The sequence below is a fragment of the Salvelinus fontinalis genome, chromosome 4 (genome assembly GCF_029448725.1).
Source record: "Salvelinus fontinalis isolate EN_2023a chromosome 4, ASM2944872v1, whole genome shotgun sequence".
In the NCBI taxonomy this organism is placed as follows: Eukaryota; Metazoa; Chordata; class Actinopteri; order Salmoniformes; family Salmonidae; genus Salvelinus; species Salvelinus fontinalis.
In genome coordinates, this window is record NC_074668.1 from 37,130,523 (window position 1) to 37,157,684 (window position 27,162).

The 27,162-nt window shown below is 46.0% G+C and overlaps 1 protein-coding gene across 1 annotated transcript in view; it reads right to left on the reverse strand.

Moving 5' to 3' along the window:
- The window catches only part of LOC129853682 (SET-binding protein-like), a 63,221-nt gene that overhangs the window by 10,577 nt on the left and 25,482 nt on the right, over positions 1-27,162 (reverse strand). The window contains exons 3-5 of the mRNA XM_055920004.1: positions 17,030-19,455; positions 16,633-16,837; positions 13,690-14,755 (exon numbers count right to left, since the gene is read on the reverse strand). Of these exons, the coding sequence (XP_055775979.1) occupies positions 13,690-14,755; positions 16,633-16,837; positions 17,030-19,455 (3,697 nt within the window). The remainder of the gene's footprint in view (positions 1-13,689; positions 14,756-16,632; positions 16,838-17,029; positions 19,456-27,162) is intronic.

Here is a 27,162-nt window from a genome sequence, read left to right on the forward strand (position 1 = left end):
AAGCCTCCTGTCCATAGTGTTCTGTGTAATAAAGCCTCCTGTCCATAGTGTTGTGTATAATAAAGCCTCCTGTCCATAGTGTTGTGTATAATAAAGCCTCCTGTCCATAGTGTTGTGTATAATAAAGACTCCTGTCCATAGTGTTGTGTATAATAAAGACTCCTGTCCATAGTGTTCTGTATAATAAAGCCTCCTGTCCATAGTGTTCTGTATAATAAAGCATCCTGTCCATAGTGTTGTGCATAATAAAGCCTCCTGTCCATAGTGTTCTGTATAATAAAGCCTCCTGTCCATAGTGTTCTGTGTAATAAAGCCTCCTGTCCATAGTGTTGTGTATAATAAAGCCTCCTGTCCATAGTGTTGTGTATAATAAAGCCTCCTGTCCATAGTGTTGTGTATAATAAAGACTCCTGTCCATAGTGTTGTGTATAATAAAGACTCCTGTCCATAGTGTTCTGTATAATAAAGCCTCCTGTCCATAGTGTTCTGTATAATAAAGCATCCTGTCCATAGTGTTGTGTATAATAAAGCCTCCTGTCCATAGTGTTCTGTATAATAAAGACTCCTGTCCATAGTGTTCTGTATAATAAAGCCTCCTGTCCATAGTGTTCTGTACAATAAAGCCTCCTGTCCATAGTGTTCTGTATAATAAAGACTCCTGTCCATAGTGTTGTGTATAAAAAAGCCTCCTGTCCATAGTGTTGTGTATAATAAAGCCTCCTGTCCATAGTGTTGTGTATAATGAAGCCTCCTGTCCATAGTGTTGTGTATAATAAAGCCTCATGTCCATAGTGTTATGTATAATAAAGACTGATGTCCATAGTGTTGTGTATAATAAAGACTGCTGTCCATAGTGTTGTGTATAATAAAGCCTCCTGTCCATAGTGTTGTGTATAATAAAGCCTCCTGTCCATAGTGTTCTGTATAATAAAGCCTCCTGTCCATAGTGTTCTGTATAATAAAGCCTCCTGTCCATAATGTTGTGTATAATAAAGCCTCCTGTCCATAGTGTTGTGTATAATAAAGCCTCCTGTCCATAGTGTTGTGTATAATAAAGCCTCCTGTCCATAGTGTTGTGTATAATAAAGACTGCTGTCCATAGTGTTCTGTATAATAAAGACTCCTGTCCATAGTGTTGTGTATAATAAAGCCTCCTGTCCATAGTGTTGTGTATAATAAAGCCTCCTGTCCATAGTGTTGTGTATAATAAAGCCTCCTGTCCATAGTGTTCTGTATAATAAAGCCTCCTGTCCATTGTGTTGTGTATAATAAAGCCTCCTGTCCATAGTGTTGTGTATAATAAAGCCTCCTGTCCATAGTGTTGTGTATAAAAAAGCCTCCTGTCCATAGTGTTGTGTATAATAAAGCCTCCTGTCCATAGTGTTGTGTATAATAAAGACTGTTGTCCATAGTGTTCTGTATAATAAAGCCTCCTGTCCATAGTGTTCTGTATAATAAAGCCTCCTGTCCATAGTGTTGTGTATAATAAAGCCTCCTTTCCATAGTGTTGTGTATAATAAAGCCTCCTGTCCATAGTGTTGTGTATAATAAAGCCTCCTGTCCATAGTGTTCTGTATAATAAAGACTCCTGTCCATAGTGTTGTGTATAATAAAGCCTCCTGTCCATAGTGCTGTGTATCATAATGCCTCCTGTCCATAGTGTTGTGTATAATAAAGCCTCCTGTCCATAGTGTTGTGTATAATAAAGACTCCTGTCCATAGTGTTGTGTATAATAAAGCCTCCTGTCCATAGTGTTGTGTATCATAATGCCTCCTGTCCATAGTGTTGTGTATAATAAAGACTCCTGTCCATAGTGTTGTGCATAATAAAGCCTCCTGTCCATAGTGTTCTGTATAATAAAGCCTCCTGTCCATAGTGTTCTGTGTAATAAAGCCTCCTGTCCATAGTGTTGTGTATAATAAAGCCTCATGTCCATAGTGTTGTGTATAATAAAGCCTCCTGTCCATAGTGTTGTGTATAATAAAGACTCCTGTCCATAGTGTTGTGTATAATAAAGACTCCTGTCCATAGTGTTCTGTATAATAAAGCCTCCTGTCCATAGTGTTCTGTATAATAAAGCCTCCTGTCCATAGTGTTGTGCATAATAAAGCCTCCTGTCCATAGTGTTCTGTATAATAAAGCCTCCTGTCCATAGTGTTCTGTGTAATAAAGCCTCCTGTCCATAGTGTTGTGTATAATAAAGCCTCCTGTCCATAGTGTTGTGTATAATAAAGCCTCCTGTCCATAGTGTTGTGTATAATAAAGACTCCTGTCCATAGTGTTGTGTATAATAAAGACTTCTGTCCATAGTGTTCTGTATAATAAAGCCTCCTGTCCATAGTGTTCTGTATAATAAAGCATCCTGTCCATAGTGTTGTGTATAATAAAGCCTCCTGTCCATAGTGTTCTGTATAATAAAGACTCCTGTCCATAGTGTTCTGTATAATAAAGCCTCCTGTCCATAGTGTTCTGTATAATAAAGCCTCCTGTCCATAGTGTTCTGTATAATAAAGACTCCTGTCCATAGTGTTGTGTATAAAAAAGCCTCCTGTCCATAGTGTTGTGTATAATAAAGCCTCCTGTCCATAGTGTTGTGTATAATGAAGCCTCCTGTCCATAGTGTTGTGTATAATAAAGCATCATGTCCATAGTGTTATGTATAATAAAGACTGATGTCCATAGTGTTGTGTATAATAAAGACTGCTGTCCATAGTGTTGTGTATAATAAAGCCTCCTGTCCATAGTGTTGTGTATAATAAAGCCTCCTGTCCATAGTGTTGTGTATAATAAAGCCTCCTGTCCATAGTGTTCTGTATAATAAAGCCTCCTGTCCATAATGTTGTGTATAATAAAGCCTCCTGTCCATAGTGTTGTGTATAATAAAGCCTCCTGTCCATAGTGTTGTGTATAATAAAGCCTCCTGTCCATAGTGTTGTGTATAATAAAGACTGCTGTCCATAGTGTTCTGTATAATAAAGACTCCTGTCCATAGTGTTGTGTATAATAAAGCCTCCTGTCCATAGTGTTGTGTATAATAAAGCCTCCTGTCCATAGTGTTGTGTATAATAAAGCCTCCTGTCCATAGTGTTCTGTATAATAAAGCCTCCTGTCCATAGTGTTGTGTATAATAAAGCCTCCTGTCCATAGTGTTGTGTATAATAAAGCCTCCTGTCCATAGTGTTGTGTATAATAAAGACTCCTGTCCATAGTGTTCTGTATAATAAAGCCTCCTGTCCATAGTGTTCTGTATAATAAAGCCTCCTGTCCATAGTGTTGTGTATAATAAAGCCTCCTTTCCATAGTGTTGTGTATTATAAAGCCTCCTGTCCATAGTGTTGTGTATAATAAAGCCTCCTGTCCATAGTGTTCTGTATAATAAAGACTCCTGTCCATAGTGTTGTGTATAATAAAGCCTCCTGTCCATAGTGCTGTGTATCATAATGCCTCCTGTCCATAGTGTTGTGTATAATAAAGCCTCCTGTCCATAGTGTTGTGTATAATAAAGACTCCTGTCCATAGTGTTGTGTATAATAAAGCCTCCTGTCCATAGTGTTGTGTATCATAATGCCTCCTGTCCATAGTGTTGTGTATAATAAAGCCTCCTGTCCATAGTGCTGTGTATCATAATGCCTCCTGTCCATAGTGTTGTGTATAATAAAGCCTCCTGTCCATAGTGTTGTGTATAATAAAGCCTCCTGTCCATAGTGTTGTGTATAATAAAGCCTCCTGTCCATAGTGTTGTGTATAATAAAGCCTCCTGTCCATAGTGTTCTGTATAATAAAGCCTCCTGTCCATAATGTTGTGTATAATAAAGCCTCCTGTCCATAGTGTTGTGTATAATAAAGCCTCCTGTCCATAGTGTTGTGTATAATAAAGCCTCCTGTCCATAGTGTTGTGTATAATAAAGACTGCTGTCCATAGTGTTCTGTATAATAAAGACTCCTGTCCATAGTGTTGTGTATAATAAAGCCTCCTGTCCATAGTGTTGTGTATAATAAAGCCTCCTGTCCATAGTGTTGTGTATAATAAAGCCTCCTGTCCATAGTGTTCTGTATAATAAAGCCTCCTGTCCATAGTGTTGTGTATAATAAAGCCTCCTGTCCATAGTGTTGTGTATAATAAAGCCTCCTGTCCATAGTGTTGTGTATAATAAAGACTCCTGTCCATAGTGTTCTGTATAATAAAGCCTCCTGTCCATAGTGTTCTGTATAATAAAGCCTCCTGTCCATAGTGTTGTGTATAATAAAGCCTCCTTTCCATAGTGTTGTGTATTATAAAGCCTCCTGTCCATAGTGTTGTGTATAATAAAGCCTCCTGTCCATAGTGTTCTGTATAATAAAGACTCCTGTCCATAGTGTTGTGTATAATAAAGCCTCCTGTCCATAGTGCTGTGTATCATAATGCCTCCTGTCCATAGTGTTGTGTATAATAAAGCCTCCTGTCCATAGTGTTGTGTATAATAAAGACTCCTGTCCATAGTGTTGTGTATAATAAAGCCTCCTGTCCATAGTGTTGTGTATCATAATGCCTCCTGTCCATAGTGTTGTGTATAATAAAGCCTCCTGTCCATAGTGCTGTGTATCATAATGCCTCCTGTCCATAGTGTTGTGTATAATAAAGCCTCCTGTCCATAGTGTTGTGTATAATAAAGCCTCCTGTCCATAGTGTTGTGTATAATAAAGCCTCCTGTCCATAGTGTTGTGTATAATAAAGCCTCCTGCCCATAGTGTTCTGTATAATAAAGACTCCTGTCCATAGTGTTGTGTATAATAAAGCCTCCTGTCCATAGTGCTGTGTATCATAATGCCTCCTGTCCATAGTGTTCTGTATAATAAAGACTCCTGTCCATAGTGTTCTGTATAATAAAGCCTCCTGTCCATAGTGTTCTGTATAATAAAGACTCCTGTCCATAGTGTTGTGTATAAAAAAGCCTCCTGTCCATAGTGTTCTGTATAATAAAGACTCCTGTCCATAGTGTTGTGTATAAAAAAGCCTCCTGTCCATAGTGTTGTGTATAATAAAGCCTCCTGTCCATAGTGTTGTGTATAATAAAGCCTCCTGTCCATAGTGTTGTGTATAATAAAGCCTCCTGTCCATAGTGTTATGTATAATAAAGACTGATGTCCATAGTGTTGTGTATAATAAAGACTGCTGTCCATAGTGTTGTGTATAATAAAGCCTCCTGTCCATAGTGTTGTGTATAATAAAGCCTCCTGTCCATAGTGTTCTGTATAATAAAGCCTCCTGTCCATAGTGTTCTGTATAATAAAGCCTCCTGTCCATAGTGTTGTATATAATAAAGCCTCCTGTCCATAGTGTTGTGTATAATAAAGCCTCCTGTCCATAGTGTTGTGTATAATAAAGCCTCCTGTCCATAGTGTTGTGTATAATAAAGACTGCTGTCCATAGTGTTCTGTATAATAAAGACTCCTGTCCATAGTGTTGTGTATAATAAAGCCTCCTGTCCATAGTGTTGTGTATAATAAAGCCTCCTGTCCATAGTGTTGTGTATAATAAAGCCTCCTGTCCATAGTGTTCTGTACAATAAAGCCTCCTGTCCATTGTGTTGTGTATAATAAAGCCTCCTGTCCATAGTGTTGTGTATAATAAAGCCTCCTGTCCATAGTGTTGTGTATAATAAAGCCTCCTGTCCATAGTGTTGTGTATAATAAAGCCTCCTGTCCATAGTGTTGTGTATAATAAAGCCTCCTGTCCATAGTGTTGTGTATAATAAAGCCTCCTGTCCATAGTGTTCTGTATAATAAAGCCTCCTGTCCATAGTGTTGTGTATAATAAAGCCTCCTGTCCATAGTGTTGTGTATAATAAAGACTGTTGTCCATAGTGTTCTGTATAATAAAGCCTCCTGTCCATAGTGTTCTGTATAATAAAGCCTCCTGTCCATAGTGTTGTGTATAATAAAGCCTCCTGTCCATAGTGTTGTGTATAATAAAGCCTCCTGTCCATAGTGTTGTGTATAATAAAGCCTCCTGTCCATAGTGTTGTGTATAATAAAGACTGCTGTCCATAGTGTTCTGTATAATAAAGACTCCTGTCCATAGTGTTGTGTATAATAAAGCATCCTGTCCATAGTGTTGTGTATAATAAAGACTCCTGTCCATAGTGTTGTGTATAATAAAGACTCCTGTCCATAGCCTCTCTTCTACCGAGACAAAGAGTCATTAGTCTAATACACTAAGCACTGAGTAGCAGCAATTTATGAGGTGCGGACACACACACACACACATTAAGTAGCAGAAATTTATGAGCTGCATATATGCATCATAAAAAATGATGACCTTCAGCAGTTCTTCAGTGTCTATAGCTCTGTGACTGATCTGAAGTGTCTATAGCTCTGTGACTGATCTGAAGCGTCTATAGCTCAGTGACTGATCTGAAGGCAGTTCTTCAGTGTCTATAGCTCTGTGACTGATCTGAAGCGTCTATAGCTCTGTGACTGATCTGAAGCGTCTATAGCTCTGTGACTGATCTGAAGGCAGTTCTTCAGTGTCTATAGCTCTGTGACTGATCTGAAGGCAGTTCTTCAGTGTCTATAGCTCTGTGACTGATCTGAAGGCAGTTATTCAGTGTCTATAGCTCTGTGACTGATCTGAAGGCAGTTCTTCAGAGTATATAGCGCTGTGACTGATCTGAAGGCAGTTCTTCAGTGTCTATAGCTCTGTGACTGATCTGAAGGCAGTTATTCAGTGTCTATAGCTCTGTGACTGATCTGAAGGCAGTTCTTCAGTGTCTATAGCTCTGTGACTGATCTGAAGGCAGTACTGTTTTGCGTCCTCCACCCTATTGATTAAGATTTGGGTATGGTAAGCGGATCCTAGATCTGTGTTTAAGGTACACTGCTATCCAGAGTTTTTAGCCAACTGCAGGAGGAAGGATTATATTGTGTGTGTGTGTGTGTGTGTGTGTGTGTGTGTGTGTGTGTGTGTGTGTGTGTGTGTGTGTGTGTGTGTGTGTGTGTGTGTGTGTGTGTGTGTGTGTGTGTGTGTGTGTGTGTGTGTGTGTGTGTGTGTGTGTACGCGAAGAGAAAATCACTCTCATTAACTCCGCAAAAAGGATGACCTGCTTTTATACAAATGATTATGTGAGAGATTGCTGTCAGCTGCAGTGGAACCTGCTGATTAGTGGGAGCACACACACACACACACAGACACACACACACACACACACACACACACACACACACACACACACACACACACACACACACACACACACACACACACACACACACACACACACAGTTCAAATCAGGCTCAGATAAACACCCAATCACAGGGAGGAAATGATTTAGAAACACATTCAATCACACAAGAGTGGAGGATAATATGAATTTTAGATCAGAGTGTGTGTGTGTGTGTGTGTGTGTGTGTGTGTGTGTGTGTGTGTGTGTGTGTGTGTGTGTGTGTGTGTGTGTCTGAGAGTGTATGTGCACGTGTGTGTGTTTTAATTGGGCTAGGGCTGGTCTGTGGAGCGTAGCAGTAAGTCATGCTGGTAGAGTGAGGAGAGACGGAGGAGAGAGAGGGAGGGGAGACAGGAGAGAGAGAGGGAGTGAAGAGGGTAGGTGAGAGAAGAAGGAGAGACAGAGGGAGACAGGGGAGAGGGGGAGAGTTTATTGAGAGAGAGGGAGGGAGTAGAGGACGGAAAGACAGGGGACAGGGAGAAAAGAGAGGGACGTGAGGGAAGAGAGAGAAAGAAGTGGTATGTCTGGAGCAGAAGGAGAGATGGAGGAGGGAAAAAGAAAAATGGGGGTTAGAAAAGGGGGGTTAGAGAGAGGGGGTAGTGTGTCTGTGAGTCACCCCCCGCGGGTCCCCCGGGGAGGGGGATGTAATCTAAGTGAGCCCCTGGCTTCTCTCCCCCTCCACTGGACTAGGCCCCACTCATTAAAGCCCTGGCTGGTGGCCAGCTCTGTTAACACAGCCACTGCCTTTTACTGCCTGTTTGGAGAATATAAATCACAACCTGAGAATCATATATCTCTGGGACCAACCATTGGCAGGCTGGGAGGAATGGATGGAGGGAGGGAGAGATTGGTGAATTATAGTCCTTTCCAGCCATGCGTTTCGTTCTCTCTCTCTCTCTCTCTCTCTCTCTTTCTGGCCAGATGTGCTCGCTGCACTCAGAATACAGAATGTACCAAAAACACATTTGTTCAGTATTTAGTGTTTTAGGAGCTGACTACCTCTTTGTCTGCTATAGGCTTACACATGTTCATCTGTCTGCTCTGAAAACTGACAAGACATCTTATATGCTATCCATATCATATATATACAGTTTAGGTAAAACATGAAGAAGAAGAAGACTGAATTACTGATGTTGTTTTCACTATAGAGACTGGAAGTGATGCAGCGCATCGGTACAAAAATATATTTTGAGCTAAATCTGAAAAATCAGATATCTGGAAAGAGGGGGGGCTGTGTTATAACACGGTAATAAGCCTGTTATAGAGTAGTAATATGTTGTTACCTGTGAGAGGGGGGCTGTGTTATAACACGGTAATAAGCCTGTTATAGAGTAGTAATACGTCGTTACCTGTGAGAGGGGGGGCTGTGTTATAACACGGTAATAAGCCTGTTATAGAGTCGTAATACGTCGTTGCCTGTGAGGGGGGGGGCTGTGTTATAGCACGGTAATAAGCCTGTTATAGAGTCGTAATACGTCGTTGCCTGTGAGAGGGGGGGGCTGTGTTATAACACGGTAATAAGCCCGTTATAGAGTAGTAATACGTCGTTGCCTGTGAGAGGGGGGGGCTGTGTTATAGCACGGTAATAAGCATGTTATAGAGTCGTAATACATCGTTGCTTGTGAGAGGGGGGGGCTGTGTTATAGCACGGTAATAAGCCCGTTATAGAGTCGTAATACGTCGTTGCCTGTGAGAGGGGGGGGCTGTGTTATAACATGGTAATAAGCCCGTTATAGAGTAGTAATACGTCGTTGCCTGTGAGAGGGGGGGGCTGTGTTATAGCACGGTAATAAGCCCGTTATAGAGTAGTAATACGTCGTTGCCTGTGAGAGGGGGGGGGCTGTGTTATAGCACGGCAATAAGCCTGTTATAGAGTAGTAATACGTCGTTGCCTGTGAGGGGGGGGGGCAGTGTTATAACACGGTAATAAGCCTGTTATAGAGTAGTAATACGTCGTTGCCTGTGAGAGAGGGGGGCTGTGTTATAGCACGGTAATAAGCCTGTTATAGAGCAGTAATACGTCGTTGCCTGTGTGAGAGGGGGGCTGTGTTATAGCACGGTAATAAGCCTGTTATAGAGCAGTAATACGTCGTTGCCTGTGTAAGAGGGGGGCTGTGTTATAGCACGGGAATAAGCCTGTTATAGAGTAGTAATATGTCGTTGCCTGTGAGAGGGGGGGGCTGTGTTATAACACGGTAATAAGCCTGTTATAGAGTAGTAATACGTCGTTGCCTGTGAGAGGGGGAGGCTGTGTTATAACACGGTAATAAGCCTGTTATAGAGTAGTAATACGTCGTTGCCTGTGAGAGGGTGGGGGGGGGCTGTGTTATAACACGATAATAAGCCTGTTATAGAGTAGTAATACGTCGTTGCCTGTGAGAGGGGGGGGGGGGCTGTGTTATAACACGGTAATAAGCCTGTTATAGAGTAGTAATACGTCGTTGCCTGTGAGAGGGGGGGGGGCTGTGTTATAGCACGGTAATAAGCCTGTTATAGAGTCGTAATACGTCGTTGCCTGTGAGAGAGGGGGGCTGTGTTATAGCACGGTAATAAGTATGTTATAGAGTCGTAATACATCGTTGCCTGTGAGAGGGGGGGGCTGTGTTATAACACGGCAATAAGCCTGTTATAGAGTAGTAATACGTCGTTGCCTGTGAGAGGGGGGGGCTGTGTTATAGCACGGCAATAAGCCTGTTATAGAGTCGTAATACGTCGTTGCCTGTGAGAGGGGGGGGGCTGTGTTATAGCACGGCAATAAGCCTGTTATAGAGTAGTAATACGTCGTTGCCTGTGAGGGGGGGGGGCAGTGTTATAACACGGTAATAAGCCTGTTATAGAGTAATAATACGTCGTTGCCTGTGAGAGAGGGGGGCTGTGTTATAGCACGGTAATAAGCCTGTTATAGAGCAGTAATACGTCGTTGCCTGTGTGAGAGGGGGGCTGTGTTATAGCACGGTAATAAGCCTGTTATAGAGCAGTAATACGTCGTTGCCTGTGTAAGAGGGGGGCTGTGTTATAGCACGGGAATAAGCCTGTTATAGAGTAGTAATACGTCGTTGCCTGTGAGAGGGGGGGGGGGGGCTGTGTTATAACACGGTAATAAGCCTGTTATAGAGTAGTAATACGTCGTTGCCTGTGAGAGGGGGAGGCTGTGTTATAACACGGTAATAAGCCTGTTATAGAGTAGTAATACGTCGTTGCCTGTGAGAGGGTGGGGGGGCTGTGTTATAACACGTAATAAGCCTGTTATAGAGTAGTAATACGTCGTTGCCTGTGAGAGGGGGGGGGGGGGGGGCTGTGTTATAACACGGTAATAAGCCTGTTATAGAGTAGTAATACGGCGTTGCCTGTGAGAGGGGGGGGGCTGTGTTATAACACGGTAATAAGCCCGTTATAGAGTAGTAATACGGCGTTGCCTGTGAGAGAGGGGGGCTGTGTTATAACACGGTAATAAGCCCGTTATAGAGTAGTAATACGTCGTTGCCTGTGAGAGGGGGGGCTGTGTTATAACACGGTAATAAGCCCGTTATAGAGTAGTAATACGTCGTTGCCTGTGAGAGGGTGGGGGCTGTGTTATAACACGGTAATGAGCCCGTTATAGAGTAGTAATACGTCGTTGCCTGTGAGAGGGTGGGGGCTGTGTTATAACACGGTAATAAGCCCGTTATAGAGTAGTAATACGTCGTTGCCTGTGAGAGGGTGGGGGCTGTGTTATAACACGGTAATAAGCCCGTTATAGAGTAGTAATACGTCGTTGCCTGTGAGAGGGGGGGGCTGTGTTATAACACGGTAATAAGCCCGTTATAGAGTAGTAATACGTCGTTGCCTGTGAGAGGGGGAGGCTGTGTTATAACACGGTAATAAGCCTGTTATAGAGTAGTAATACGTCGTTGCCTGTGAGAGGGTGGGGGGGGGGGCTGTGTTATAACACGGTAATAAGCCTGTTATAGAGTAGTAATACGTCGTTGCCTGTGAGAGGGGGGGGGGGCTGTGTTATAACACGGTAATAAGCCTGTTATAGAGTAGTAATACGTCGTTGCCTGTGAGAGGGGGGGGCTGTGTTATAACACGGTAATAAGCCCGTTATAGAGTAGTAATACGGCGTTGCCTGTGAGAGGGGGGGCTGTGTTATAACACGGTAATAAGCCTGTTATAGAGTCGTAATACGTTGTTGCCTGTGAGAGGGGGGGGCTGTGTTATAACACGGTAATAAGCCCGTTATAGAGTAGTAATACGGCGTTGCCTGTGAGAGGGGGGGCTGTGTTATAACACGGTAATAAGCCCGTTATAGAGTAGTAATACGGCGTTGCCTGTGAGAGGGGGGCCTGTGTTATAACACGGTAATAAGCCCGTTATAGAGTAGTAATACGTCGTTGCCTGTGAGAGGGTGGGGGCTGTGTTATAACACGGTAATAAGCCCGTTATAGAGTAGTAATACGTCGTTGCCTGTGAGAGGGTGGGGGCTGTGTTATAACACGGTAATAAGCCCGTTATAGAGTAGTAATACATCGTTGCCTGTGAGAGGGGGGGGCTGTGTTATAACACGGTAATAAGCCCGTTATAGAGTAGTAATACGTCGTTGCCTGTGAGAGGGGGGGGCTGTGTTATAACACGGTAATAAGCCCGTTATAGAGTAGTAATACGTCGTTGCCTGTGAGAGGGGGGGGCTGTGTTATAACACGGTAATAAGCCCGTTATAGAGTAGTAATACGTCGTTAACTGTGAGAGGGGGGGGCAGTGTTATAACACGGTAATAAGCCCGTTATAGAGTAGTAATACGTCGTTGCCTGTGAGAGGGGGGGCTGTGTTATAACACGGTAATAAGCCCGCTATAGAGTCGTAATACGTCGTTGCCTGTGAGAGAGGGGGGCTGTGTTATAGCACGGTAATAAGCATGTTATAGAGTCGTAATACGTCGTTGCCTGTGAGAGGGGGGGGCTGTGTTATAACACGGCAATAAGCCTGTTATAGAGTAGTAACACGTCGTTGCCTGTGAGAGGGGGGCTGTGTTATAGCATGGCAATAAGCCTGTTATAGAGTCGTAATACGTTGTTGCCTGTGAGAGGGGGGGGCTGTGTTATAGCACGGCAATAAGCCTGTTATAGAGTCGTAATACGTTGTTGCCTGTGAGAGGGGGGGGCTGTGTTATAGCACGGCAATAAGCCTGTTATAGAGTAGTAATACGTCGTTGCCTGTGAGGGGGGGGGCAGTGTTATAACACGGTAATAAGCCTGTTATAGAGTAGTAATACGTCGTTGACTGTGAGAGAGGGGGGCTGTGTTATAGCACGGTAATAAGCCTGTTATAGAGCAGTAATACGTCGTTGCCTGTGTGAGAGGGGGGCTGTGTTATAGCACGGTAATAAGCCTGTTATAGAGCAGTAATACGTCGTTGCCTGTGTAAGAGGGGGGCTGTGTTATAGCACGGGAATAAGCCTGTTATAGAGTAGTAATACGTCGTTGCCTGTGAGAGGGGGGGGGGGGGCTGTGTTATAACACGGTAATAAGCCTGTTATAGAGTAGTAATACGTCGTTGCCTGTGAGAGGGGGAGGCTGTGTTATAACACGGTAATAAGCCCGTTATAGAGTAGTAATACGTCGTTGCCTGTGAGAGGGGGGGGCTGTGTTATAACACGGTAATAAGCCCGTTATAGAGTAGTAATACGTCGTTGCCTGTGAGAGGGGGGGGGCTGTGTTATAACACGGTAATAAGCCCGTTATAGAGTAGTAATACGTCGTTGCCTGTGAGGGGGGGGGGCTGTGTTATAACACGGTAATAAGCCCGTTATAGAGTAGTAATACGTCGTTGCCTGTGAGAGGGGGGGGCTGTGTTATAACACGGTAATTAGCCCGTTATAGAGTAGTAATACGTCGTTGTCTGTGAGAGGGGGGGGCTGTGTTATAGCACGGTAATAAGCCCGTTATAGAGTAGTAATACGTCGTTGCCTGTGAGAGGGGGGGGCTGTGTTATAGCACGGTAATAAGCCCGTTATAGAGTAGTAATACGTCGTTGCCTGTGAGAGGGGGGGGCTGTGTTATAGCACGGTAATAAGCCCGTTATAGAGTAGTAATACGTCGTTGCCTGTGAGAGGGGGGGGCTGTGTTATAGCACGGTAATAAGCCCGTTATAGAGTCGTAATACGTCGTTGCCTGTGAGAGGGGGGGGCTGTGTTATAGCACGGTAATAAGCCCGTTATAGAGTCGTAATACGTCGTTGCCTGTGAGAGAGGGGGGCTGTGTTATAACACGGTAATAAGCCCGTTATAGAGTCGTAATACGTCGTTGCCTGTGAGAGGGGGGGGCTGTGTTATAGCACGGTAATAAGCCCGTTATAGAGTCGTAATACGTCGTTGCCTGTGAGAGGGGGGGGCTGTGTTATAGCACGGTAATAAGCCCGTTATAGAGTCGTAATACGTCGTTGCCTGTGAGAGAGGGGGGCTGTGTTATAACACGGTAATAAGCCTGTGACTGTCAGTAATAAGTAGTTACCTGTTAGAGTGGGGCTGGCATTGTGGAACGACTCTTCTGTTTCCTGGCTCTTCTCTTTCCTGGTATTGTGGAATGACATCACCCCTTTCTCTCCGAACACTGCTAAGCCCCTTCTTCTGCCACGCCCACTGCCCTCCTCCCGCAATCTAAAAAGGTCAGAGGTCAGCTCTGGCCGCTGTGATTGGCTCCTGTAGCTGCTCAGGAAGCTGCCCATTGGCTGTACGGGCATGCGTGGGCGGAACTGGACATGGTCCATGGAGAGAGAAGAGAGAGGGTCCGACTCAAACATCGCTCCTCGGGACCCCCCTCTAGAGCCCTGCCCACCTCCCCTTTGCTGCTCCTGATGCTTAGGATTGTTCATCTCCCGCCTGTCAGTCAACAGGTTGAGCAGCCCATTGGTCTTGGCACCACTGAAGAGCCCGCCCAGCTCCTGTCTGTCATGGGGTGATAGGAGAGGGGTCTCTTCCTTGTGCTTGTGTTTGTGCTTGTGTTTCCTCTTGTGGAGCCTCACCCCTCCAAGACCCCCACCACCATCACCACCCAGGGATCCCAGTCCTTCTCCCCGACCAGAGGAAGCCTGCAGTGGGCCGCTAGATGTCCGTAGCTTGGGCCCGGCCTGGAGCTTGGAGTGGCCTCCAGAGTGGAACTTAGGAGGGGGGACAGCAGGCCTCATGAAGTGGGAGGGTGGTGAAGGGCCGTGGGAATGGTGGGGCAGGTAGAGGGGGGGTGCTGGGGGATAGTAGCCCAGGCTCAGAGGCGGGGCGTAAGGCATGGCATACGGTGCATAGTAGTTCCCCCCTGCCAGCGGATACCCAAACCCCTGGACAAAAGGCAGCTTGGACGTGATTGGCTCACTGGCTTTGGCGGGCCGGCCGCGCCTCCTCTTGGCCTTGAGCTCGGCGGTCCTGCGCAAGTAAGGGGCGGGGTCACAGGGGTAGGGGTCGTAGGTCAGGGGGTAGTAGTGGTGGTGGAAGTTGAGGCGGAAGATGGAGGGGTAGGGGTGCTGGGGGTAGCAGGAGGCGTAGCGTCGGTGAGACACATGTAGCTGCTGCAGCTTCACCACAACCTGGCAGAGGAGAGGAGGAGGCCACATCAGAACTGAATCATTTAACACAGTCATATTAAAATCAGTACTGGATAATAGGCTTAGGCAGTAATACTGTATACCGAGGTAATTGGAAATAGCCATGTGATGTTTTTTCCAATAGCGTCAATACTGTTGAAACAGATTTGCAATACATTTGAATATTTGTAGCTATTTTTTAAGTGAATACCTGCGGTCAACTTGCGCAATACGTTAGGAGATAAATCAGATCGCATTCTTCATTTCACTTGTCACATTTTACATTTTGAAGCTTACATAGTTCCCCAGAAACAGTTGAGCCAGTCATGTGTTTGTTTGTAAATAGCACAACGGGAGAAAGCGGAAGCAGCTCCAGCTGTGTATTGACAGGGGTCGCATTTTATATTGAAAGTCAAGTGAATTTTTTGCTTCAATAGAGTGATCAGGGACGTGCAACTATAGTTTTCCTTCACAGAAAATACATCAGTGCAACACATTCGGCAACTCATTTTCATCAAATGACCACAGAAGTGCAACACTATTTGGCTGGCAGCCACACAAGTAAATTAACTTACAATGAAAAAGCTATCATATTTATGTTTATCATAGAACGAATGTAGCCAGCTACATTTCCTAATGTTTCGCTTAAAGTTAATCTTGCATTTTACCAGAGCAAGTAACTTGGCTACAAGGAGAAACGTACTGGATAAAAGTAGCTACACATCAGTCAGAGAGTTCTCTGCTGATAGAACGCCTGTTTGTGAATTCTGATCCGAGTGGAGAAGTGCAACAGAAGCATAACATTTGTCTGATGCCGAGCAGAAATTACAATAATAAGAAGCATTTTAGATCTGCGTTTACAAAACACAGGAAGATATTTCTTACGCGTTTTATCTTTTTTTCGGCATGAAAATTGCAGAATTTTGCGTTAACGCGACCCATTAGTTTAACTTGCTAGTTATCTAAGTAAGTGGCTGAATTAATAAAGAGACGGGGCATCAGATACTGTGAACTTTCTGCCGTGTTTGAAAAATCTTTACAGCTGTCTGCTATCTTGATTTCCTCGTGTCGATATGAAAACCTAGATAGTCTCAACCATACAGGATAAAATAATACAGTCATATTAAATCAGTACTAGATAATACACCAAGTCTACCAAACATTGAGTTGCACCCCCCCCCCCCCCCCTTTTGCCCTCATTACATCCTCAATTCTTTGGGGCATGGACTCTACAAGGTGTTGAAAGCATTCCGCGGGGTTGCTGGCCTATGTTGTCTCCAATGCTTCCCACAGTTGTGTCAAGTTGGCTGGATGTCCTTTGGGTGGTGGACCATTCTTGATACACACAGGGAACTATGGAGCGTGAAAAACCCAGCAGAGTTGCAGTTCTTGGCACAAACCGGTGCACCTGGCATCTACCATTCACCCTCTGAATCGCACACATACACAATCCATGTCTCAAGGCTTAAAACTCATTCTTTAACCTGTCTCCCCCTCTTCATCTACACTGATTGAAGTGAAATGAACAAGTGACATCAACAAGGGATCATAGCTTTAATCTGGATTCACCTGGTCAGTCTATGACATGGAAAGAGTTCCTCATGTTTTGTACACTCAGTGTATAATACAGTCCTGATGAGGCTTGTGGGCCTATTTAGAAATATATGAAGATGTGCTCATTTTAATGGCTGGAATGGAAAGATATCAACCACTTGGGGTTTCCATGTGTTTGATACCGTTCAATCTGTTCTATTCCAGACATCACAATGAACCCTGCCTCTAAAATCTCAGTGACATAATATACAATAAGTCTAGTGGTAACTTCATTCTACTCTTATACTAAGTTTGAGGAGATTTTAATAGGAAGTTTGATTTGATACCTCTTCTAGCTCAGACAGGAAGTGCAGGTGGTCTCGGCTCTGCAGGCACTTCCTCTTCCTGCGGTGTTTCTGCTTCTTCTCTTGCTGGGACAGGAAGTTGTCCACCACTGCCGCCTGCCGCACGCAGCGACCCCTACTGCCGCGACTGGAGGCCTCCAGAGCTGCAGCCTCCGCAGCCTCAAACCCACACAGGTCAAATGAGTATCTGCAACACACAACATAATCCTGTCAACTGGATGTACAATGATGCTATTATGGGTTCAACCAAACCCCTGGGCAACATCAACTAACTAACGGCCTACCTATCTAACACACTCTAACTAATGAACATACTAATGCATTCACTTACTGCTAACTAACAAACACCCTCACAACTCACTCCTAGAGAGATAGATACCTGCGTCGTGCGTTGGTTCCCTTCTCTGTCTGGTCAGAGGTGCTGTTGTTGTCTGTCCCTATGCCGCTGTCGCTGGGAATGGTCTCCTCGCTGTGTGATTCGCTGATGGGTGACAGCGTCACCTCCTTGACCGATGCTGCCCCCTCAGATAGGTGGGACGGGGAGTTGGCCAGGAGGCGCGGGGGAGACAGCTTCCAGCCGGCCCCCAGTAGCCCCCTGCCTAGGGGTTTAGAGGGCAGGGCACTGATGGGCTGCAGGCTGGGCATGCTGGCGTCAGAGTAGGGGCCGCGAGGGCCGGGGAGGCACAGAGAGGATAGGGTGTGACTGGGTCTGAGGAGGAGGGTAGTGGAGCTGGGAGGGAGGGTGGAAGGCACTAGGAGGCTGTTATACAGGCTGGACATGGGGACAGGCAAAGGAGGCTTGGCCCCGCCTCTGTGGGGAAGGGTTTGGGTGTCGGAGCGTGGCTTCCTCCCTCTCTTTTTCCCGATATAGATAGTTCCTCTCTTACTGACGTTGATTTGCTTCCCCAGATGCGCCTCAATGGTAGAGGCCATGGCCGTCATGGTGGAAGAGACAGGAGCCGAGGCTGACTTCAGTGCCAGGCTGCCATGTTGGCCGGAGCCTGATAGGATCTCATTCAGGATACTCTGCACCTTCCCCAGCTTCAGCTTCTTCACCGACCTGACATGGCCACCCTCACTGCGCTGCAGTTTCAACCCATTAGCATTGGGGCTAATGGAACCCGATGTGATTTGGGCTAGCGTGGTTAGCGTGTGAGTCTTCCTCCTGCGGCTGAGCCCCGCGGGGCTGTCCCGGGCCAGAGGGCTCAGGGGGGAGGTGGAAGTGCCCTCATGGATGGTTTCCACAGTGAGCAGGGGTTGTTTTTTGGGACGACCTCGTTTGCGCTTGGCGGGGGTGTGGACGGTCAGACTATCTGTGTTGGTGTACAGGGGGCTGGAGGGGGTGATGGGGAAGGCAGAGGGCGGCTCAGACATGGCTGACAGGGGGCTGCGGCCACTCTCCCTCTGGATCAGGCCGGGGGGGGTTCGGGACTTGAGGTAGGACCACCGGTCCTTGGTCTTGGGGGGTCTGGGGTAAGGGCTGAGTTTTGGGCTGGTGTTGGGGTTAGGGTTAAGGACGGGGCTTAGGTTGGGCAGCGTAGGGTTAGGGTTGAGACTGGATCTTGGACTATGGATATGGTTGAGGTTAGGGCTTGTCAATCTGGGGCTAGGGTTATGGTCAGGGTGTTTGTGGGGGTCTGTGGATGATCTAGGACGGCCAACTGGGTTTTTCCTCACACAGCTCTGGATCATGGCTGATTCCATGTCGGCTCCACTCATACCCCTCTCTCCTCTCTCTCCTTTCTCCACCTTCTCTCCTTTGTCTCCTCTCGCTCCTTTCTCTCCCTTCTCTCCTTTCTCTGCTCTGTCTGCTCTCTCCCCATTCTCTCCTCTGTCCCCGTCTGCCTCTGGCTGGCTACCCTCACCACCCCGACCTGACCTAGACTCACTCCTGTATGATTCCATCTTGTGGCCTTTCATTTTGTGGGACAGTTTGGGCTCCGGAGGCCCTGATTCATTCCTCTCTGTGATGTCAGTGCCCTGCAGCTGCTCCGATTGGTCCTCCTGGGTGAGTGACTCCTGGAGAGACCGCCTCCTCCTCCTCTTCCTCCCTTTTCCCTCCTCCATCAGCACAGGAGCACCAAGCGTTGGCATCTTCCTCTCCTCCTCCTCTCCTGTCCTTCCTATGCTCTCCCTCTCCTTCTCTTCTCTCTCCAGCTCAGGGGTCTCCTCCCTCCTGTACTTCTGCCTTTCATCTGGAACTATTGGACTCTCTGCATCTTTCTCTGCCCTCCTCCCCCATGGCAGCTCTGCATTGAGGGTATTACCCTGAGTTCTCTGGGGGTCCTTCCTGCCGTACTTCCTCTTGATGTTTCCAAACAGCTGCTCACTGACCTCCTGTAAGCCCCGCCCTCTGGAGAGAGAGGTCAGGTTTAGAATGCTAGCATCCGTTACTACGGGCAACACGGGATCAGGGCTCAGGTGTCGATGGGGGGATGGGCTGTAAGAGCGAGGGGAGGGGCTTCCTGGGACTCTCTTCATTGGAGATTTGAGGAAGGAAGGGGCCAGGTCAGAGAGAGGGCTCCTATTGGCTCCCGCTGGTTCTCTGCTAGGCTCCGCAAGCACTGGATTGGCTGGAGATGCGGAGGGAGGCGTGGTCCAGGCTGGACTGTGTGTATGTTGGTGTGTGAACTTTGGTGGCTGTGTGTGTTGCTGTTGGGGTTGGTATGTGAGTGTGTGGGGGGGCAGTGGTGTGGTGTGTAGGATAGAGGGCTTGGGCTGGTGTTTTGGGGGGGTGACATCCCCCAGTAGTTGCAGTAGCCCCCCCTCTCTAGGTTCTGCTGCTTTGAAGGGTCTCTCATAGGTCTGAAGAGAGAAACATGAAGAAGACAGAGATCAGGACTCATACTATTGGAACATACAGAACAGCTGGTCTTTATGGAGCAACACGAACATTCAGTAGGAGACAACAGCTTATATCCAAGTCTACTATGAACAGACTGTTGGTAGTTAAAGGGATAGTTCATCCAAAATCTGTATTTGGGTAAAATGACCCTTACCTGGAGTTAGCATCGTCAGACTTCAATCAGTGGTTCCAGGCAACTGGATGTTAGCAAAGCTGCACTGCAAGCCGAAACTTCCTCAAAAACACTACAAACTAAGTTTGGTATCATCGATACTCGTGAAGAACCTGGCCATGTTTTCCTCACTGCGAGATTGTTGTTATTTGTCCAATCAAATTCTAATTGTCTAATGCTCTTATACTTCCTATGTTTACCGGTCAGTTTTGTTGACATCTGGAAATCGATCCACGTCTAAGTGCCTTCATCAGGTGGATGACGTCATCACTGGAAGACACATAGTGATGCTCTGTGCTGCGGCTACATGAGGAAATAGCTCCAGTTTTGAGTAACCAAATTCCAGCAATTATTTCAGCAGTATGCACGTTAAAGAAATCCCTGCTAACTCCACCAACTACCGAACTTAGTTTGAAGTGTTTGAGGAAGTTGCGGTTTGCAGTGCAGCTTTGCTGACATCGGTTCGCCTGGAACCACTGATGAAATCGGACGATGCTAATACGCTAACTCCAGGCTGTAGCCAGAAGTAAATAATGGATTATTGTAGATTCTGTCACCATAGGCCTTCAGACACAACTGAAGGTAAGAGTAATTTGACCCAAATATATATTTTGGATGAACTATCCCTTTAAGCATCCAAAACAATATTGAACAAAAGCTGTTTACAGAGCAATTCAATTCCTGTGGTAAATATATTCAATGCTGAGAGAGAGATGCTGATCTTCAATCAGTCAGCGAAGGATGTCTGGGTAACTGGATCCCTAACTTAGTTTAAACGTGAATACAGTACACACAGTAGACTAAACACTGTGGTGTACCACTAGACACACAGTAACAGAATCTAAAGGTGCTGACATGTAAAGCAGCGAATGTGTGTGTGTGTGTGGTTTTGTCTGTTATTAGCAGGCTCAGCCTATGATGCAAGGACATGCCTGAAATGCTGAGCATGAAATAGCCTTCATTTCTCAGAACAAGAATAGACTGATGAGTTTCAGAAGAAAGTTCTTTGTTTGTGGCCATTTTGAGCCTGTAATTGAACCCACAAATGCTGATGCTCCAGATACTCAACTAGTCTAAAGAAGGTCAGTTTTATTGCTTCTTTAATCAGAACAATAGTTTTCAGCTGTGCTAACATAATTGCAAAAGGGTTTTCTAATGATCAATTAGCTTTTTAAAATGATAAACTTGGATTAGCTAACACAACGTGCCATTGGAACACAGGAGTGATGGTTGCTGATGCCTATGTAGATGTTCCATGAACAATCAGCCGTTTCCAGCTACAATAGTCATTTTCAACATTAACAATGTCTACACTGTATTTCTGATCAATTTGATGTTATTTTAATTGGACAAAAAAATGTGCTTTTCTTTCAAAAACAAGGACATTTCTAAGCGACCCCAAACCTTTGAACGGTAGTGTATATCGACTGGTATATTTCATCAATGAATAAAAAGCATTATTTTGCAATGGTATTGTTTTTTCTCCCGGTCATTTGACCGGCAACATTTTTTTGAATCGGCCAAAAGCTGTCAATTACCGGCTAACGGAAACCATCACGCACACACAGCAGTGCCAGAGAAACCAGAGCCTCTGACAGCCATTTTACAGGATTCATCTCTGCTCAGTGGTTGCAGGGAACAAAGCAAAACAGCCAAGCACAGTCACATCTCCTCTACCAATGCATTTCTCTCTCTCACCATCCAATCAGTAGTCAGTGAGTGAGACTCATTCTGCTTCTCTCCTCAGCAGGTTGTTTATCTGCAGAGCACAGGCTGCACACACACACACACACACACACACACACACACACACACACACACACACACACACACACACACACACACACACACACACACACACACACACACACACACACACACACACACGCACAGTTACACAGTCACTCACAGGATGCGCTGAGATGAGTCTGGAGAGGGAACTGTGCGTGTGTGTGTGTGTGTGTGTGTGTGTGTGTGTGTGTGTGTGTGTGTGTGTGTGTGTGTGTGTGTGTGTGTGTGTGTGTGTGTGTGTGTGTGTGTGTGTGTGTGTGTGTGTGTGTGTGTGTGTGTGTGTGTGTGTGTGTGTGTGTGTGTAAGGTGATAGCATGTCTGTATCAGGTGCCAGTCATTCTAGCTGAAATGACCTGGATATCTGAGAATGGACAGGCAGGAGCGTAGAATACCTTCTTTACTGATATCCTCTCTAGAGCAGGGTCACACAGCTCACCCCCCCCTCCTCCCCCCTGTAACTATTCTCCAGGTCGTTGCTGTAAATGACCATGTGTTCTCAGTTAACTTAACTGGTAAAATATGGGTAAAATACAAATAAAATACAAATTATCACAGTCGCACATAGTTGCAAATATAACTCAAAAAACATGTGCTTTTAAACTAACTTCAAAAAGAATTCCCCAACCTCACTCCCTCCCTCACTGTCCCTCTCTCCATGAGCTGTGCACTAGTCCCTCTAACCACAAACTCACCACGGAGATAATAAAGGAAGGATGCATGGCCACTTCCCCTAGTCTGTTTGAAACTGGATGGTTTCTTGGCAATTTTTGTTCTGCCCCCTCTCCTCTCTTGCTCTTCCTCCATCTTTCTCTCCATCCTCTCTCTCTCTGCCACACCCCTCCCTTTTCTCCGTACTACCCACTATCTCTATTTCACCACTATCATGTCAGTCTCATAGTTCCTCCGGCTCAGTGGTGTGTGAGTACCACTAGCTGACAACAGGGGGTGTGAGTACAGCTAGCTGACAGCAGGGGGTGTGAGAACCGCTAGCTGACAGCAGGGGGTGTGAGAACCACTAGCTGACAGCAGGGGGTGTGAGAACCATTAGCTGACAGCAGGGGGTGTGAGTACCGCTAGCTGACAGTAGGGGATGTGAGTACCGCTAAATGACAGCAGGGGGTGTGAGTACCGCTAGCTGACAGCAGGAGGTGTGAGTACCACTAGCTGACAGCAGGGGGTGTGAGTACCGCTAGCTGACAGCAGGGGGTGTGAGTACGGCTAGCTGACAGCAGGGGGTGTGAGTACCGCTAGCTGACAGCAGGGGGTGTGAATACCGCTAAATGACAGCAGGGGGTGTGAGTACCGCTAGCTGACAGCAGGAGGTGTGAGTACCACTAGCTGACAGCAGGGCGTGTGAGTACCGCTAGCTGACAGCAGGGGGTGTGAGTACCACTAGCTGACAGCAGGGGGTGTGAGAACCGCTAGCTGACAGCAGGAGGTGTGAGTACCGCTAGCTGACAGCAGGAGGTGTGAGTACCGCTAGCTGACAGCAGGGGGTGTGAGTACTGCTAGCTGACAGCAGGGGGTGTGAGTACTGCTAGCCGACAGCAGGGGGTGTGAGTACCGCTAGCTGACAGCAGGGGGTGTGAGTACTGCTAGCTGACAGCAGGGGGTGTGAGTACTGCTAGCTGACAGCAGGGGGTGTGAGTACCGCTAGCTGACAGCAGGGGGTGTGAGTACTACTAGCTGACAGCAGGGGGTGTGAGTACTGCTAGCCGACAGCAGGGGGTGTGAGTACCGCTAGCTGACAGCAGGGGGTGTGAGTACCGCTAGCTGACAGCAGGGGGTGTGAGTACTACTAGCTGACAGCAGGGGGTGTGAGTACTGCTAGCCGACAGCAGGGGTGGCAGGCAGGGAGCTGCAATAGAGGGACTAACCCTGAACCAGCAAAACACTGACATCTCACATCCACCCCTAGCCACCGACCCTAGCCCCTACCCAACTAGACATTTTACTAGCCCCTAACTTTGTTTACCAAATCAGAGCTACTACCATATTGCTACCATATACTACTACCATATTAATACATTACCATATTGCATACCCATTCAATTCCCCCAGATCTACAGAAGTGTCTATAGGCCAGGGTTAGCAGACAGTTCATGAGGAAGCCGGACAGTTGGCCAGTCAAGGTCAGGCACTCTGATTGATCATAATGGAATTGATCCTGTCTGTAGACACTTACAAGGATGGAGCACAATCCCAGAGCACAGACTGTATGTTACTGCTTATTTCTGTTGTCAAAAGGCCTTCAGTCTGTCTACTCATATGAGTGTTGAGTCATATGAAGAGTCACACACACATGCGCAGACACACACATGGAACTTGATGAGTCACAGTGACCTTTACCTCCACAGAGGAGTGAGTCACACGTTACCCATGACCCTCCGCTTTAACCCTGGGTGTTACATCATCAGTGGCAGGGCCTCTCTCTCTCTGTGTGTGTGTGTGTGTCTGACACTGTTACACAATCCCAAACCAACTCCTACCACCTAGGCAGTGTAGATCTGAAGATACAGTAGGAGCCAGAGACAAGAAGCTAGGATTGGATATAGGGCTTGGTATGTGACTAACTAAGAGACCACACAGTGTTGTTATCTAAACCAGGAAGTGACACCTCTGACCCGGAAGAGGAAGTAGTAGTTAGAGATTAGTGCTAATCCACAGGGTCTGAACTCTGACCTCTAAGGATAACACACACACAGAGAGAGAGAGAGAGAGAGAGAGAGAGAGAGAGACATAGATACACACACAGACATACAGTGCATTCGGAAAGTTTTCAGACCTTTTGACTTTTTCACATTTTGTTACGCTACAGCCTTATTCTAAAGATCTAAACACAATAGCCCATATTGTCAAAGCAAAAACAGGTTTATAGAAATGTTTGCAGATGTATTAATAATAAAATTGAAATATTACATTTACATAAGTACTCACCTTTGGCAGCGATTACAGCCTTGCGTCTTCTTGGGTATGACACTACATGCTTGGCACACCAGTATTTGTGGAGTTTCTGCCATTCTTCTCTGCTGATTCTCTCAAGCTCTCAGGTTGAATGGGGAGCGTCACTGCACAGCTATTTTCAGGTCTCTCCAGAGATGTTCAATCGGGTTCAAGTCCGGGCTCTGGCTGGGCCACTCAAGGATATTCAGAGACTTGCCCTGAAGCCACCCCTGCATTGTCTTGGCTGTCTGCTTAGGGTTGTTGTCATGTTGGAAGGTGAACCTTTGCCCCAGTCTGAGGTCCTGAGCTCTCTGGAGCAGATTTTCATCAAGGATCTCTATGTGCTTTGCTACGTTCAATCTTTCCCTCGATCTTGACTAGTCTCCCAGTCCGTGCCGCTGAAAAACATCCCCACAGCAAAATGCTGCCACCTCTATGCTTCACCGTAGAAATGGTGCCAGGTTTCCTCCAGGTGTGACGGTTGGCATTCACGCCAAAGAGTTTCATCTTGGTTTCATCATACTAGAGAATCTGAATTCTCATGGTCTGAGAGTCCTTCAAAGGCCTTTTGGCAAACTCCAAGTGGGCTGTCATGTGCCTTTTAAGAGGGGTGGCTTCCGTCTGGCCACTATACCATAAAGGCCTGATTGGTGGAGTGCTGCAGAGATGGTTGTCCTTCTGGAAAGTTCACCCATCTCCACAGAGGCACTCTGTCAGAGTGACCATCGGGTTTTTGGTCACCTCCCAGACCAAGCCCTTCTCCCCAGTCTCCTCAGTTTGTCTGTGTGGCCAGCTCTAGAATAAGTCTTGGTGGTTACAAATGTATTTAATTTAATAATGATGGAGGCCACTGTGTTCTGGGGACCTTCACTACTGCAGAAATGTTTTGGTACCCTTCCCCAGATCTGTGCCTCGACACAATCCTGTCACGGAGCTCTACGGACAATTCCTTCAATCTCACGGCTTGGTTTTCGCTCTGACATAGACTGTCAACTATGGGACATTATACAGACAGGTGTTTGCCTTTCCAAATCATGTCCACAAGTGGACTCCAATGAAGTTGAATGAACATCTCAATGATGATCAATGTAAACAAGACGCACCTGAGCTCAATTTCAAGTCTCATAGCAAAGGGTCTGAATACTCATGTAAATAAGGTATCTGTTTTTTAGTTTTTTAAATTTGCAAACATTTCTAAAAACCTGTTTTTGCTTTGTCATTATAGGGTATTGTGTGTATATTGATTTAGAATAAGGCTGTAACGTAACAAAATATGGGAAAAAAATCAAGGGGTCTGAATACTTTCCAAATGCACTGTATGTCTGGTGCAGAGAGACAAGAGGGAGCCATGAGAAAACAAGTTTTGATCAGTCATGGACATAAAAACTTCAAAAGAAGTTGGAGAACAAGCTATGAAGGAAAAATACCGGAATTTTGGTGCAGGTACAGCCAACTAGCGCAAAAACAATAATGTGATATTGTCAAAACGATACGATGCAATATATCGTAAAAACTGATATCCCGATATGTAACTACAGCGATTATATCCACCATCACTATAAAACAGTCAAACTAGTAGTTGCAGTTTAAAGGGTAAAAAACAACAACTGTGGTGCACATTAATGTTCTAAACCTATCATTCTATTTATCGTTACCGCATCAATTCAGGCAATTTATGGCCATGTGGATTTTTTTCCAAATCTCCCAGTTCTAAGACATACACATGCACACACCCCCTCTGCCCTTTAACGACAACAGAACAGACCTGCCAATCAGTGAGGTCAGTTTCGTGTTCCCCCTGCTGATGGTTGCAGAGGTAAAGCTGATCCTAGATCAGTTCCTGTGGTCAACAACAAGCACACACTGCAGACAGCAGCATAGGAGAAGTACCATACATCACAGTTAAGTGAAAGTGCTGAGAAGAATACATGTGAACTGGTACTCCTGCACACTAAATATACTTGCAAATTCAACAGTAGACCCTGCCCATATTCCCTCTCAGTTTCACTGTCCCTTTCTGGAAAAAACTCAGACTCCAGCTTGGAGGGAATCAGAAAACTTATTTCAGAACATTATTTCAGAACGCTAACAGAACACTTACACTGCCCCACCCAAATCTGTCTCTGTCTCTCACCCACCACACACACACACACACTGCCCTTCAAATTCTGTTTTTGCAGCCTTTTATTTGGCGGTGTGCCTGGTGGTTAGAGTGTTTCATTTTCCCTGTAAAGAACTGGGCAGCTGTCCAGAGACAGACAAAGAGAGAGAGTGAGAGAGAGAGGGGGGAGAAGGAAGGAGAGAGAGAAAGCGAGAGGGGGGGGGGGGGGGGGGGGGGGGGTTGGTAAAAGAATGAGAGAGCAGGGGAAGGGAGGGAGAGGGGAACAGTTTTTAAAAAAAGAGAAAGAAGAGCCCAGACAGTCTTATCATCACTTCCCTCCAAAATGGACTGATTGATATTATCACATGAGCAGTGAACACTCTCTCTCCCTCTCTCCCTCCCTCCTTTGACATCACCATATTTGCCCTCGTGCCCCCCTCTCCTATCTCATCCCTCCTTTTCATTCTCTGTTCTGAAGAGGACCATTCTCCCCCTGTGGGAACCACGCTCTGAGACACACACACACACACACACACACACACACACACACACCCTCTCCTCCTGGTAGCTCCATTCAGAGTGGTGGTTCTCTGTGATCTCTGTGTCTGACAGCCACACACACACACACACAGAGACATAGACAGAGACAGAGAGAGAGAC